The sequence below is a fragment of the Eretmochelys imbricata genome, chromosome 5 (genome assembly GCF_965152235.1).
Source record: "Eretmochelys imbricata isolate rEreImb1 chromosome 5, rEreImb1.hap1, whole genome shotgun sequence".
Classification (NCBI taxonomy): domain Eukaryota; kingdom Metazoa; phylum Chordata; order Testudines; family Cheloniidae; genus Eretmochelys; species Eretmochelys imbricata.
In genome coordinates this window covers 57,848,541-57,865,739 of record NC_135576.1, presented here as the reverse complement: position 1 = coordinate 57,865,739, position 17,199 = coordinate 57,848,541, and the positions used below count along the sequence as shown (strand labels likewise).

Sequence of the window (17,199 nt, the reverse complement as noted above, 5' to 3'; positions counted from 1 at the left end):
TATAAAAAGCACTAGCAAAGTCAGTAAAAACTAAAATTTCATACAAACAATGACTTGTTTATACCGCTCTATATACTATACACTGAAATGTAAGTACGATATTTATATTCCAGTTGATTTATTTTATGATTATATGGTAAAATGAGAAAGTAAGTAATTTTTCACTAATAGTGTGCTGTGACACTTTTGTATTTTTATGTATGATTTTGTAATTGAGTAGTTTCTAAGTGAGGTGAAACTTGCGGATAGTCTGGAAAGGTTGAGAGCCACTGACTTTGAGCAGCTAAGAATGCAGGACTAGTTTAATGACTGTGTAATTAAAATATGCTAGTCCTGCATCATTACTAAAAAACAAAAAGTACCCCCTTCCAGAGAGGCTTCTTCCTGGGATTATTAATAATGTGGTAGATGGGTGCACCTCTTGCTATTGTGGGGGTTAACACAGAGCAATGGCAGGTAGTGAGTATTGCTACAGAGCCCATGTCTATTTTCCAAACACAGCTATCTCATCAATAGTAAACATTTGTACAAAACTTTAATCTTAATGTACAAAACCCTAAAAATGATGTTACTTCAGTGTTAAAATTTGAAGAACTGCAAACTTATACATTCTGTATTGTGATATTATAGCACTTAACATTTTCCCCTTCCCTAAGAAAACTACCCCCAAAACAGCTGTTTCATAAATCCAAAAGATAACATTTTAGCTACAGTTGGAAAATCTAAAGTACCTTGAAGTTTGGTCTTCATCAATGACAACCACCTGATCAAACAATACACTGTTGATTGACAGTACTCCATAGGGTTTGTCATTAGGTTTAATGGTGACATGGACAATAGAAGGGCTTATTAAAACAGCATCTCCTTGCAGAGTGTCGTTAAGGAGCATAATCTGAAAGGTCTCTGCAATTTCTGGTATGGCATCATCGAAGATTTTAAATTTCATGTCAGATTCATGCACTTGAGATGGGAAAACAATAGTCATATTTGGTTGCAGATCTAGGAAGTCTAAATAAAGCTGTGCGTGTGCTGTTGAATTCCCAGTTATGATGATGTAACGGACAGAGACTTCATATTCATCAGATCCAATCAATTTTCCGCTGTCATCCTTACCACGAACCACTTGAATTGTTAGCACATCACCCTCCTCGGGCACGATATAAGCACTCTGAGTGAATCGCACAGGGCTGTCGTTTTTCTTAATAGTAATCTGAACAGTGTTTCTTGTTGCATTGATTTCAGCCCCTCCTTCCACACTTCTCAGATGAACATTAAATATTTCATCATTTTCTGGTATCTGGAAAAATAATATTAACAGCTAAGAATAACTCATGTTTTAAATATACGCAGAGCAGTCTGACTATCAAAACTGCCTTAATTTATTCTTCAGTACAAGCAAACCAACAGATCATTCAGTAGCGCAAACAGGGGAACACACCTATAATTTAGTATACCTTGACTCAAAACACTTTCCCAAAACAGAACATTTCCATTTTCCAGAACATATTGCTGTACTTTAGAAATATGAATAAAACACAGATATACTGAAACTAAAGATGGGTCTGAACCAAAACACTGGCTCTCGCCACTTCCAGATTTTTAGGAGACTGAAACTTTGCATCATGGGACCATCGCTATCTGCTGCTTGGAGCATTTTACAAACTGCTTCTCTGTGAGATAATCTCTGCTCTTAATTATCCAGGTTTAAATCCTGAGTAACCCTACTGACTTCACCGGTGGTTTATGCCAGAGTGCCTGAGATATGGCCCTATGAGCACAGCAAAAGGACATGATCTTGTTCAGTCTCTCACCATTCATATAGGACTAGATGAAAGAAACTGCACACATTCTGCTCTCAGATGGACCTACACAATTCCCAGAGAAGCCAATGGGAATGGAATGTAGGTGAGGAAAGAATTGGGTCCTGTATCTGATCCTTGTTTCTGACACTCACAATAAAGTAGTATTTACTTCTGAAAGAAATACCAGTGCAAAATTAATTACAGTTATTGCTGATGGTAAATGTTCAGTTATAAAGTGGACACATCCTTTCTAAGCACTGTTATTGCCTTCAGCTCTTTAAAAAGGTTCCAATTCCCTGCTGTCCAATATTTCTCCTCTTTCATAAACATTTGCTAATTGGCCACCCTTGGATCCTTTTCTAGGACTATGGGAGTGAGTGTGCAGCTGTCTTTAAAGCCAGTGCCAATTTCACTCCTTGTTTGGCTTGTGGCACTAAACTTGCATAGTGTTATTGACTGACACAGCCCTTTTCAAACCTGGAATCTGAAAGATCTAAGTCACGGCTCTCCCATACTGAGGGACAACAGTTATTCTGTCTGACCAACATGGATATTATTCATTTATGTTTCTTTTAGCCCACCCGTGGTCATACTCTCCTGAAAAGCCATTTAAAAGACAGTCAAAATATATAAGATTTTTTAACTACAAATGATGTTTCTGCAACTCAGAGCTGTTGGGTCAGTTAATTGGATCATAAGTGGCAGACAAAAGCATCAATCAAACTTCACCAAAGAATTTGGCACAAAGTTTTCTCAGTCCTGCTTGTCTATTATTTTCCCCAGATAAACCCCCATACCACTCAATAATAAAGAAGAATTTTGTCAGTAGAATAACAAAGACATATTAAAGTGTAGTTCTACATCGAAAAAATATTTTAAAAGTGCCATTTTGGAGCCCCATGTCTGTGGTTTCTCATTGATATCTATATAAAAGATAGTGCTCAATTTACAGATATGAAGATGTCTTTCTAACTACCAGTCCTGCACATTCAGTGTAGGTTCTCATAGTAAAATTGGGTTCTTTCCATCATCAGCATCATCATAAGTGAGATTTCTGCAGGCCAGAATACGCCCTCATTTACATCTGTGCAATCTTATCAGCAACACCATAGCTTTCAGTCATAGAGTTCTGAGAACACGTCTCTAAATAATCACATCTTCATTATCTCCACAAAGGATTACTAGGCAGAACCCAACAGTTCCATGTTGGTATTACAGACTACAGAAATATTAATTTTTACCTGGAGGAGATGTTTCTGCATCTCAAGCATACCAGTCTAGAGGAAACTTTTCTGATACTATAAATATCATTAGAGTTGGTTGAAAATGGTAGAGCTTTTGAAAAAAAATTCTAAACAATTTTTGTTTCACAGGTTTCTTATTTATTCATTTTTTTGGTGAATTTATTGAATATTTTTAAGTTATTCAGTTTTTGTTTTCTCCCCACCTTATCTGCCTTTTTTTCCAGTCCCTCACCTATGCTTCTTCCTTTCGAATTGTCTTATGGACTGATAAGGAGGCATAGTCTGGATAGTTAGAAGTAAGGATTTATAGGAACTTTAAAACAGAGTTACATAAGACAAAGGAGAGCCACATGCTCCCCACTGTGTATCTGGTGAAGCTGACTCTGGACTGCTTCCAACCCTTTCTTCCTGGCCCAATCCCATTCTCTCTAACGTGCTCTGCTCTGAAAGACACTGGACATACTCCTAACACCTTTTTTCATTCTGCCATTGAAAAAGGGAAAGAAAAGGAAGGGAAAAAAAAGAGGAGAAAAAACAAACTGGAAAATTTTTGATTTGGGGTTTCCCTCAAAAAAAAAAATTAAAATGTCAAATGAATGAAAAAATTGTAAACACACATATTTTAAGAAAAGGCCATTTTGGGATAAAATTATTTTTAATTCGAAAAATTTTGAATAGTTCTAGTTATTATGTAGTGTTCATGCTCTTTAGAAGGCTTTTGGCCAGCATGGGCCTTTTGTTTTATTATTATAAGGAGAAGCTATCTATTTTCAAAGTGTTGCTCTATTCTTAAAAGTGTCTGTGTAAAAAATGAATCTCTTTCAACAGATGTGCTCCTTATGTCCACTCAAAGTAATGTCATCTTATTCTAGTGACAAACATAAGATTTACCTGCTTTTCACACCTGTTAGCTATGTAGAGCCAACACAGCTAAGAGAGACTGCTGGGATTCTGTTCCATCTTATGCATCATTAACTGAAGGCAATGAAATTGCACAGGCATCACTAAGGGTATAACTATAAATAAGGGGTTAATATGATCTGCTATACCTTCATAACTGGTAATATAAAACAAGGAAAGAGCCCAAGTTGATTGTCTAACTACAGGTTGACTTTGAAAGAGAGCCAGTTAAGAAAAATATATTTTTATTTGGAAACAGAGAATATTTGCTATGGAAGATTTTACAAATCACTGTAGGAGGGACAGATAAGCACTATACTTTGAGACCTGGGTTCAATACCTAATTCAGTCATAGACTTTGTATGTGACCCTGGGCAAGTCACTTAACCTGCCCCATACCTCAGTTTTTCATTTGTAAAATGGGGATAATATTTTCCTTAAATAAATATGTATTTATATTATTTGTATTTTAGTTGTAGGTAGGAGCCCCATTCATGGACTGGGACCCCACTGTGCTGCATGCTGTACAAACACAAAACAAAAAGAGGGTCCCCACCTCAAAAAACTTACAATAAGTCTCACAGGAGTGTTGTGCAGTTAAATTAATTAAATGCGTAGTTGCTGCTGGGATGAGGTGCCAGACAAGACGGTAGAAACAACAAATGTGGAATCCTGAAATGCTGGTATTTACAAAGTCACTTTTCTGAGCAGAACCACACTAAAGCCTTCGCTAAGCCAAGCAGTTTTGTGCATTCATTATTCAAAGCCATGATGCATACAACTTCACCTTCTGCATATCAAAACCTTCTAAAATGAATCCAATTTGTTCCTACCTGGTCATCGAGCACTGTTAAATTATAAATCAGCACTGCTCTCCCAGGAGGAAAGGTAATATTGCCCTTAGCTGGGCTCAAGTCTTCTTCAGCTGGGTTTGGGCCACCTTCTACCTGCAAAAAATTCATTTTTCTGATCAACAAATATACAAGACATTTTCAAGGCTTACGTAACTTCAGATAAACAGGAATACAAGTCTAATATGGTTGTGTCAGTCTGATATTCGAAATAAGCTGTGTGGGATACACAAAGATTCATTGAATAGTCAATGGTCTCCTACCTCACAACTCTAAATATTAGGTATAGCAGAGGAAATTTTGATTTCACAAGCCATGTTGCAATAGTTGCAACAAAAGGGCTATTTTGGGTAAATATGCCTATCTAGCTGAATGTCTAATGGGACAAATCAGAGTAATCATGATGGAGGGATGGATGGCCAAAAGAATAACTAGAAGAAATTTGCTTCAATACGGGCCCATGAGAGCTCTTTAGTGTCCACTGATTCATAACTGGTTCTTTTGAATAGCTGAAAGAATGCGGACTATAATTTATTATACATAATTATCTGGATGGAACTAAATTCTGAGATAGAATTCTAGTGGGAATTGCTTTTGTGGCATTTTTTTCTGGTTTGTGACATTGAAGTTATTTACTTTTATGCAGTTATAATGAAGTTACAAATGAAATCTAATCAAACAACAGGCTACTTAGGGCAGGATGAGAATTTTTACATAGCTGATACTTCATAAGTACATGTACTATTTGCTATGTGATAATATCAACTGATTCTATAGAGGGCAAAATTTCTTTGACACTAATACGTAAACAATAAATTGCATAAAAAGTCACATATTATACTGTACTTACATATTAAATATAGAATATAAAATTACAACAGCTCAATTGGGGTCATAATCAAAGCCCTTTGAAGGCCATAGGACTCTTTCCATTGATTTTAATGAGTGAGGGATCAAACGCTTGGTAGGTATTATGTCCAATTTTGGGCTTCACATGTCAGGAAAATATGTGGACAAATTGGAGTGAGTCCAGAATAGACCAACAAAAATGATTAAAGGACGAGAAAACCTTTAATCTAGAAAACTTGGGTTTGTTTAGTCTGGAGAAGAGAAGACAGAGGGGGAACATGATAACAATTTTCAAATACATAAAAGGCTGTTAAAAGGAGGAGGGAGAAAAAATGTTCTCGTTAACCTCTGAGGCAATGGGCTTAAATTGCAGCAAGGGAGGTTTAGATTGGACATTAGGAAAAGATTCCTAACTGTCAGGGTAGTTAAGCACTGGAATAAATTGCCTAGGGTGGTTGTGGAATCTCTATCATTGTCTAGCATGCTCTTAAAAACCTCCGATCACCTGTCAGGCATGGTCTAGCTCAGTGGCTCTCAAAGCCGGTCCAGGGAAAGTCCCTGGCAGGCCGGACCAGTTTGTTTACCTGTCATGTCCGCAGGTTTGGCCAATTGCGGCTTCCACCGACCGCGGTTCGCCGCTCCAGACCAATGAGGACTGCGGGAAAGGCAGCCAGCACGTTCCTTGGCCCGCGCCGCTTCCCGCAGCCCCCATTGGCCTGGAGCGGCGAACTGCGGCAAGTGGGAGCCACAATCGGCGGACGCAGCAGGTAAACAAACCTGTACGGCCCACCAGAGGCTTTCCCTGAACAAGCGGCAGACCGGCTTTGAGAACCACTGGTCTAATACTCTTGCCTTGAGTGCTGGGGACTGGACCAGAAGACCTCTCAAGATCCCTTCCAGTCCTATGTTTCTAAAGTTATGCTTTCCCATAGACAAGCAAAACTGATCCAGAGATCCACATGAAAGAAGTTTTACTATATATGAAATGCAGAAACTAAAGTATACAATTGAAACTTAGGTGGATAAGAAAAATTAAATGAGATATTCAACATTTCAAATGTTGCTAGATTTGAATATCATACAAGATACAGTATGGCCTAAATAATCTAAAGTAACTAATGATTTTGCGTGCCTTTCTTCTTGGGTACCAAGCTTGAGATATCTTAAAGGTACCAGATTTTCAGAAAACCCTGAGCCAACATTTTAAAGTGTTCAAAAGTTAGGTCAAATGGTGAAGTTCTACTGTAACATTTATTTGTAAATATCACTTCAGAACTTCTTTTGACCCACCTCCAAGGACATTTACCCTTTCTGTATTTTAAAAAACTTTTATTAAACAATTTTTAGTTCTTGCTAACTTATTTTCCACTGGTGCAAGTTAACATAACTTTGTTTATCTTCCTAAGTTTTTTTTTTTCAAACCTTGTAACTGAAATACAAATATTGTATCATTATTTACCGAGATTAAATATACAAATTATAAAGAATATCTACCGTTTTCTAGTGTCTCCCAACAATTGTCCCTCAGATTATAGCTGGCTTACCTAACTACAATGTTTTTCAAGTGGCAAGTAAAGCACTCCTGTTTAACAAAATTTAGACAGCAGCAATTAGTCCTTTGTCTACATTCATATATATATAGCAGGACTATGATTTTAACCATGCAGTTCTAAGGTGAGGTGTGCTGAGGTGTGAAGTTGTTTCAATAAACTTACCTCAAAAGTCACAGTCACAGTCCCATAGGTTCCCTTCTCCCTAATTAGAGTCAGAGGCACAAATTCATTTCTACCTGTGGGCTCATTCACTGTGATTAATGCAGACTAAAGGAGAAGAGAAGGGACAGGCAATCAGGCATTGATCAAATATCTCAACAGAGAGAGAAGAAAAAACTGTTACCATGGAAATACCAAAGTCCCACAAACAAATTAATCCAATCTGTAAACTGGTCCACCTGATGGTATGACGTTTCCTAGCAACCAATTAGTTCAACTAATAAAAAGCTTGAAAGACTTCAGATAAAAATATTAGCAGTGGTTACTTGATTGCTTTTTTCTTTTTTCCCCCTTTTTTCTAGAAACAAACATCGCTACCATATACAAGCTACTTGGCTTGTATCATTATTATTTATAGAAGTTCCTAAGCCAATTAAAAACAGATTTTCTCCCTTCTAAAATCATTTATTAGATAGTTAGGTATTTACATTGATTTTAAAATTACAGGACATAATTTATGTTGTGATACTGATTTTCATAAGTAGTCCAATTTTATTATTTTACAAATATGAGTTTTTAAATCTATTTTAGCTACAAAGACTTGTTCAGTCAATAAAGTTTAATTCACCCAGAAAACAAGTTTGGGCTATTTCTAAGGTTCTTGTGCTTTATTAGTAAAGGGCCTCCTTGTACAAGAGCCAGCCACATTCAAGATGGAGAGCATAAGCATGGAACTGCCCACTACTAATGGACTGGAGAGCTAGCATGGCCATGGTCCAGCCCCTACCACAACACAAGCCAACAGAACTAGCTTAGCATTGCAGGGAGAAGCAGGCATTGCAAGTTTTAATAGGTGGTGGAGTACCTCTAGAACACTACCAGGAATTCTAGCTGAGTCAGCTAGAATTCTTTAAGGGGCTCCAACTGCCGTTCACCCCATCTTATCTCCACAATGCAGCATGGGACACTCTGTCTGAAGCACTGCAAAGGGCACTCCCAAGCACTGTATTCCAGAAGTACTGACTAATTTATAACATGTTGGTGCCCGTGTGGGATTCTGAGATGTAAGTATAAAAATACTGATAACGGATTAGTAAGGACCACAATATTTTCAGATATCCACAATATCTCTGGGCCAAATTCACCAATGGCATAAGTGAGTGTATATCCATGTAAGGCAATAGAGTAGTCCTCAACTTACTTTCACACCAGCAGTGAACTGTGCTCTCTAAAATGCATGTAGCAACATTACACATCATGTTATTGCTTTGAAGAAGAGAGGGTCTTACGCTGCACCCAGTGAAATAAATGGGAGCTCTGTTACTGACTTCAATGGGAGTAAAATTGGTCCCAGAGTTAAGACAGTATATTACCAACTTGCACAAGGAGAACACTGACTCATTTCACTTGCAAAGTGATGAAACCACTAATTAAAGTGAATTCCACTATAGGTACTAATCTACAGTTCTTTAAACTTTTGTATGGAGTTCCTGATTTGCTTAAAACCACCAAGGCCCCACCTTCCCCTGGGCTGCAAGTTCTATGTCTTCTAGGAAGACTAGCACACAAGCTTGCCCAGTGTGAGAGCAGCCCAATGAAAGCATGTCTGATAGTGTTCAGTAGAATTTCAGTCATATATATTTAACCATATTAAAGAAATCTGTAACTGGGCTGATTTCAAGTCACAAATGGGAGTTAGGTGCCCAACTGACACAGACTTCTAAGGAAATTAGGCACATAAATGCCCTTTGGTGCCTTTGGAAAATCACCCCTTTACACTATTTAAAATGATTAAGGTATAGAATGTAAAAACATACCATATTGAAGGAAATAATTCCAAAGGCATTGTCATTTGATAAGATTGTTACAGTGACAGACCTTGGTGACCCAAGCTTTATTCCTGCAGATGGTTTCTAAAATTAACAAGACATATGATAAGTGAACCAGCGATTCAGACAGTTTAAAAAAATGCAGTTTTTCAGTAAGAACTTGTTTTTAAATAAATATGTTTTCATTCAAAGTGTGAGTATGTCTTTACTTTTGTTGTTGTTGGAGCTTTTTTATTTTTTTGATTGGTTCATTGTATTTTTGTATCTGGTTACAAGTTCCAAGAAAAAGGTATTCAAGTCAACAGAATGCACAAAAATCACTCTTACTGCCTATGGAAAACACATTCTATAGAGCCTGAGTCTGGTTAAACAATAAAATGCTCAAAAGAAACGTTGAAGACATTAATCATACCTGATAATTTATTAATGATACCATAGCAATAAGGAATTAGATATGAAGCATGCAGTCATGCTAGAAACGAAAGAGCTTTTTTTTTAGCATTCTGTATAGGCTGAAATTTTGGAGCTAAGTTTTATATGAATCTACAGGTCATGAGCAGATTGTTTACAGCAGTTTACCATGTGTATATATATATATATATATATGGATAAGATCAGTTTATGACTTTTCTATTATATTTCTGAGTTAAATACTGATGGGCAGAGGAAGGGAAGAAGGAAAGGGAAAGGAGGGAGAAACGTATATTTACATTTACTGTCAATCATTTGTGCTAACTATGAAACAGAGGGGTAAAATGAAGATTCACTTTTATTGCAGTGACTTTAAACTTTACCATGGACTGTTAACCTTCAAAAAAAAGGGAGAAAACAAGCTTCTCCAATAGTTGCCTCATTCTAACATGGTTTCAGAGTAACAGCCGTGTTAGTCTGTATTCGCAAAAAGAAAAGGAGTACTTGTGGCACTCAAATAAATTGGTTAGTCTCTAAGGTGCCACAAGTACTCCTTTTCTTTTATTCTAACATGGATTAGCAATATACACTGATTTACCTACATGCTGTTCAAGGTATATTTTTCCAGGGAGGTCTTTTTCTGAAGCAATGAGGATCATCCTGTTTCCCAACTACTTTTTACCCTTCCCCTTGAAGCAATGTCTTTCTGGGCAGGACAAGGAAGAAAGGACAAGATTCTCTTCAGAACCTCAGTTTTGCTTCTTAATGAACTGGAAACAGTCCCTGTTAAAGTCTCCATAGCTGAATATATTGCCTCTGCAGAAAGTCTCAAGCATGGTAAACAAACTTACGTCTTGTGCATGGAACTGCTAAGAAGCAGCACAAGGTTATCAGGTTGCCCGCTGTCCAAACTTTAAGCTTTAGACATGGGGAGCCAAATTCACCAATGAAGTAAGTAAGTAAGTAAGCTGCAGCCACATATGCCAAAGTCTTTTTTCTAGTGAAACAGATGAACAAAAAAACTAACACTTACCTGTAATGTCAAGTAAAACACGAACATCTCATCAGCCTCCGGAAGATCATCATCACAGACCGATATATAAACAGTTCTGTTTGTTTCTGTATCAGGTATGTACGTTGCTGCATAGGTGTCAAAAAAGTCACCAGTGTTTTCTCCGTAAATCTACAAGAAATACACATATGAATTTAACCTACTCCACACTTTCTATAATTTTCTTCTGACTTTGCTTTACGTATTATAGATGATGTTTTCTATATATTACTCCTCCCTCAATCTTCACTACCGTCAGTCCAAGTGTTTCTGGACAGATGGCACAGGACAACAACAACATAGTAAGCAACTTCCTATAGCCATCCCGAGAAACTAAGTATGTCACTTATTCACAGCTAGTCATGATCTCATCAGGGAGCCTTAATCCATTCCAGATAGTATGTGACTATCTTGCACATAGTGCATCACAGTGTCATATTTTAAATAGGAACATTATTTTTAAAATACTATTTACAAGAACATGCACACTACACATTATTAGTATAACAAATACTAGCATAGATGCAACAGCCGAGTGCTCTGTACTGTGACATGATGGTCATGGGTCCAGAAGGAACCTCTGCTTCTCTCTTTCTCCAAGGTAATGAAGATTATATGCAACACAGAGAATTCTGGCAGATGAAGCAGACCATACTCTCTGGCACCCTCTACTAGAGTAACATCAATGCACTCTAAATCGGGACTGCCTGTTGGTCATTCCATTTGTGCAGAATAATAATATATTTTCAGTTATGGGAATTATTATACATTATTCATGTCAACACTTGCTAGCTATGAATAAATAAAGATTTTAACATAACCTACTTTAAACACACATTTCTTAAATTATTATGTTCTTGCTAAACTGCGATCAGTCAACACTGAGCAACACACTCTGCCCAATCCTGTTCCCACTGAAGTCAATGGCAAAAATCTCCCATTGACTCACTTGAAAGCAGGATTGTCATTTGACAAATTACAAACCTATTGCTTTGAACCATCAAAGCTATTCAGGCTAGGTGTGCAGGTGAACTGAAGCACTGAGCTGGGAAAGCCAACTGAACCAGTGTGGCTGCAATGCCTCAAGTTACCATCCAAACTAGCACTGAAAGTTTGAACGGAAAAAGGCAGATGGAGCTGTTTGTAAGGGTTGAACGGGAACAGTGAAATTAGATTAGTGCTGAGAATGCTTGTGAGAAAGTTCAAGCATTTTGGTATGTGTACACAAAGACCAACATTATAAATTTGGTTGCCTAAAGTTAGGAACCTAACTATGGATTTAGGTGCCTAACTTTAGGCAACCAAGTTCAATTAGAAAATTTTGGAAAGAGTATTGCCTGACGCACTATTGAAAAGACCAAAAATCTCTAGTGTGGACAGACCACACACATATCTTCCTACAAGAGTTGTTCAAAATTTTCACTTTTCTGAAATTGCAGCATATTTTGCTTATTTTAATCGGCTGTTTTTCAGCCAGTTTATAGAATGGTTGCACTTTTTCAAAATTTAAAAAGAGTCTGAATTTTTTAATGTTCACTTCTTACATTTATTGCACTGTTCTGTTGCTTCTTAATATATATTAAAGCGTAGCCACAAAGATGCATGTCTGCATATCATTCAATCCATACACATGCTAAATTAAGCCTATTACCACTCTAGACACTTACAGTGTTTACTAACTTTCTTCAACTTTTTATTTAAAATGCAATAAAGTCAAGCAATTAACTAGTACATTGTCAATATATAGGGCTATGTTTTATTTTCTAATCTCTTAGTTTTCTGTTTTTTCAAAACTGTTTTCCACTTGTTCTAGCCAAAGGATATATACCAAGGTATTGATGCAGTAATTATATGAAAAATGTTTATTCAGTTTAACTGGAATCATAGGGTTTTCAGTCAACTTTTCCTTCTGTATTTTGTCATCGATGCAGGACCAAACCCAAAGCAGAAACTTCTGGGTGCCAAATTCCAGTCTCTCTCCCCACAAGTGCAATGCTCTTCCTCAGAACAACCACAATAGCCATATAGTACTTCTATAAAACTAACAATAGCTATATTAAAGTATAAGCTTTATTAAAACAATGTGAAAATATTTGTAATAGCATCCTGGCCCCTTTCAATATAAAAACTAAAGAACTCTACCATTTTACATGTTTTACAAGAGCACCAGTTTTCAAAGACATTCATGCCTTCTCTAGATTTTATACCCAGTGCACTGCCCTCTGGAACATCAATTTCTAACCTTTTTAACTCAAATAATATGCATCGTCCATTGTTTGAGCTCAGAAGAGTACAATGTTTGGTGACCGTATACAAATATGACACATTTCTCTGGATCTACACAAAATAAAAAGTAGCAGACTCAGTGCACACATCTTCCCTCATATGGGGAATTCTACCACCCTCACTCATGTTGAGTAGAAACTTACTCTGCAAATTCTCATATTGATTTCAATATGACTATATAAAAAAGTATGGTACTTCTCAATGTGAGTAAGGGAAGCAGAATCAGGCTGATTAACAATAGCTAAGAAATAAAGAAAACAATGTAAACACAATCTAATCTCTCAGATCATTGTGTCCTGACTTCTACATAGCAGGTGCCTCCCAGGATCGATCTTCCTATTTCCCTTCTGAATGGGCAAATCTCTTCTCTATCTTTCCTTAATTGGCCTTTTTTGAAGTAATGAAGCCACATGCCTAATTAATGAAGTCACTAAAGAGGTACAGCTGTTCTCCCTCAGCCCAGAAAAACTGGAGAAGGAAAAATTCTTTTCTCCCACACTCCGGGAGTGGACTTTCAAGTACCATCTAGAATCCAAATCATACTGCCCTATAAACTCACGGAGCTCCACCAGGAATAGTAGTTGGCTTTCTGAGTAGCTATCAGTAGCCTGAAAACATTTCTACTGGCACAGCCAATGGAAATTTCCTCACTTGTAGCATTTGGGTATTTCTGACTCAAAACAGTCCCCACAGGGATCCTCAAGGGTACCTAGCTATACATCCCACTGCAATGACCCAGTTAAGAAAAGAAAGAAAGAAAGAAAGAAAGAAAGAAAGAAAGAAGGAAAACATACCAGCAGCAGTCAATGTTTCATACAGATATCCAAATTTCATTTAAAAAGAGGGGAACAGGCAGTTTCTTACCGATACAATTGCTGTGATGTTAGCTGGGTCTCCTGTTCTTTCAATAACAAGACGTATAACTGTTGTACTAGTTTCATGAACTACAAATTCTGTTTGCCCAGTAAACTTTACTTCTGTTTCTCCAGATGTGAAGCTGATGAATAATGCTAAAAGAAGGTTAACTAATAAACAAGCAGAGGGCATACCTATAAAAAAAAAAAAGTTTAAGAATAAAAGAAGTTGATGTATTTAGTATATAGGAAACAATTTCTACGAATCACTGACTGACTTACAGCCAACACTTCATATTCTACTCATTTCTTTTTTTAATTAAACTTGTTTTATTTTATTGTAATTTGATGTATAATTGGATATTTTCTCGTTTCACGGAGAAATATGATACAAACCCTAAGGACCATATTTTCAGTAAGATTCACATAATTATCAAATGCAGGGTTTTGTATTCACATCTGATCCACTCACCTCGTGCCTGATGCTGACAAAATTACTCGTATCCTTTGGGCCCAATCCTGCAATCTCTATTCAATCTTCCAAATATCAGTTTTCCCTGAGTAAGGACTGCAAAGAGCAAGCCCAAAACATGCACAGGCCATAATTCTGAGCAAACTGGATGACATATTTCAGCGGTGCAGGGCTGGGCCTATATTTTGTAGGTACAAATAACACTCCCTGCTAAAAACTGACTCCAAGTGTTTAAAATATATTCTACTTCCTATTGTATATTTTTGAATTCGCCGTCAGGATCTCTGATACCCTAAACTATTTAGTGTGTATATATTTGACCTATATTTTTATTACTGTTTCTCTCAGCCTCTCTCCCAGATTCCTTTCAGATTTTTTTTTTATTACACCCAGTTATGGCATCATGTTTTAATGAGACTGTGAACTCTTCAGGGTTGGGACTCTCCCTTAGTATGTGGGTGTATCCTTTTCTCTTAGGATAGAGCAATCTAAGACTCAGCTGGATTTGAGTTCCCTTACTCAGGGCCAAGTCCAGTGGCAAGCTGAGCATCCCTCAAGCACCAGTGAATTCAATGGGAGTTGAGAGTGCCCAGCATTTTCCAGAGGTACAACGCATGTTGCAGGATTGGTCCCCAATGGAGACAATTTTTTTTAGATAGAGTTCCTTCAGCTGACGAGAACAGTATTATAATTTTATTTTTACATCTCTCTCCACAACATACCAACGATTTTCTTGTGAAATGGCAATTCACACATGTTCTAAGAAATGAATGTGCTGACAAGAATGGTTATTGACACAGAGAGCACATTTTGAATGTTTGTGAAAAGTGAGTATCAAATTTTAAATCAGGACGTATTCAAAGAATGCTGTGGTTCTAAAAACTATGCTCATCCAGTAAGGTAAAAGAAATATGTGATTGCCCTAATCTTGCAATGAACTCTGCACAGGCAGATCTCTGAAAAAATGAAGCTTCACACAGGCCCAGGGCTCTGCCCAAGCAGAACTTATTGCAGGATCAATGTGATCAGTGTCCAGTCAAAATGGGATGAATATTGCACTGTGTATTCACAATGAACTGAAAACAAGCTACAGGCCAAGAATAATTCACAGAAATCATGTATTGAATAATTTTGAACAATAAATAAACTCAAGAAAATTACAACCTTGTCACATAAAATTTACAAACAGGAAAAAAAAGACAAGATTGTTTGTTTAAATTATTAGTAATAAGTTATTCACTCAGCTCTATTGAACACCATCTTGGGAACAGCTGGGTAATGAAAACACACAGACAGATATTATCCGAAGACAAAATCAGGGACGGAGCAGCCATCATCCCGATGAAACAAATGATCCATTTTACAACCCATTTGAAATGTGTTTAATTATTTCTGATAAGAATGTCACCCAATAAAATATTTTTTGCTTGAGGAATTTCACCCCACCACAAACTGAATCTTTATTACCATGGGTACAAACCCACAAGCCTTTCATTTGCAGAACTCCCATGGATTTTAAATGAGAGTTCTGCATGTAAAAGGCTTTCAGGATCAGCCCCCCGAGTTTCAATATTATCTACATTACGGACTGGCCAGCAACCCCAACTCCTCCACCCCACTCCTCCTCAACCTCTTTCAAGTATGTACACCCCCATGTCTGCATGAAGGGAGCAGTGAATGAATTGCCCTCAAGGTCTGCAATTGTTACAACCCTTGCATGGGGCATGCAACAAGAAGGGAGGTTCTTCATACACTCCTTTCCCCATGCACACCTATGCAAGGGTCTGTCACAATCTGCCCTTATGAGGTAACTTTCCAAGCACAGGAAAATGGTGTCAAGGAAGAAGAGCCACTTTAAAGAGATATGATGACACTCATTGAACAAACAACTCACACTTACAGGATCCAGAGTTACAGTAATATGATTTCAACTAAATTAAAACTTAAAAAGTTTTGGAAGGGATATAAAAACAAACTTCTAAACAATGGGAATTAGGATAAAACTTCCCCTATGGGCAGGTTACCCCATAACTGCTTAGTATAGGGTTTCTTGCATATTTGCCTGAAGCATCAGGTATTGAACACAGTCAGGGACAGAATGCTGGACTAGATAGACAACTGGTCAGATGAAGTAAGGCAATTCCTATATTACTGTGACTCTGTAGGAAGATGACCCACATTAGTCACCTACTGATACCTATCAATTTAACTATGAGATGGTCTGACACAAAAAAACAAAAACAAAATAATTGAGGACAAAAAGGACAGAGCAAAAAAATAAAGATTATGAATGAAAACCCAATCCTGCCATTTCTATTAGAGTAGAAGACTCTAGGCACCTCACAGGACAACAAGAAAGCTGACTACGACTAACCTAAAAGTGATGTGTATTGGTCTCTACCCTAAATTGCTCTCCAGAGTATAAATGTTATCTTGAGTGCCTATATTACAGCTTGAATGTGAATAGTCAGTGTAACCTTTGTAAACTTTAAGACAATTACATAGTCTGCAAATGCAGGCATCTTCTATATGCAACTGAAGAGTCTGTTGACCTTTTCGCTTCAGCTGTTACCTTGTCATAGACTTAGCAAGTAGCTTCCCACGGTGTGTGCTGCAAGTAAATAATACTGAAAATATGATCCTTAGGGGGCAAGGTTATAAAGTTTAGAATTACTTGAATTCTATTACCTCTACTAGGGGACTTTCTAAAACTATAGGATTACTCCTGTGGAACAAGAGAGGTTTCATAATCATGCCATCAATTATTCAGTAGGTGAGAATTCTTCCTCATTAAATTATTTGAACTATGATTTATTGTGTGCAACCTGCCAAAAATGACCTTTATCTCTGTGCATATTAAACCAACTTTAAAATATTACAGCTAGTAAAAGTAATGTAAATCAAAACTTGAACAGTTCAGCTCATGGGACTCAAAATA

At 37.2% G+C, this 17,199-nt stretch overlaps 1 protein-coding gene across 1 annotated transcript in view; it reads right to left on the bottom strand.

The window, feature by feature from the left end:
- Nucleotides 1-17,199, bottom strand: part of ADGRV1 (adhesion G protein-coupled receptor V1) — a 420,452-nt gene that overhangs the window by 392,384 nt on the left and 10,869 nt on the right. The window contains exons 3-8 of the mRNA XM_077818015.1: nucleotides 13,800-13,984; nucleotides 10,632-10,781; nucleotides 9,176-9,271; nucleotides 7,362-7,466; nucleotides 4,780-4,893; nucleotides 732-1,297 (exon numbers count right to left, since the gene is read on the bottom strand). Coding sequence (XP_077674141.1) covers nucleotides 732-1,297; nucleotides 4,780-4,893; nucleotides 7,362-7,466; nucleotides 9,176-9,271; nucleotides 10,632-10,781; nucleotides 13,800-13,984 — 1,216 coding nt within the window. The remainder of the gene's footprint in view (nucleotides 1-731; nucleotides 1,298-4,779; nucleotides 4,894-7,361; nucleotides 7,467-9,175; nucleotides 9,272-10,631; nucleotides 10,782-13,799; nucleotides 13,985-17,199) is intronic.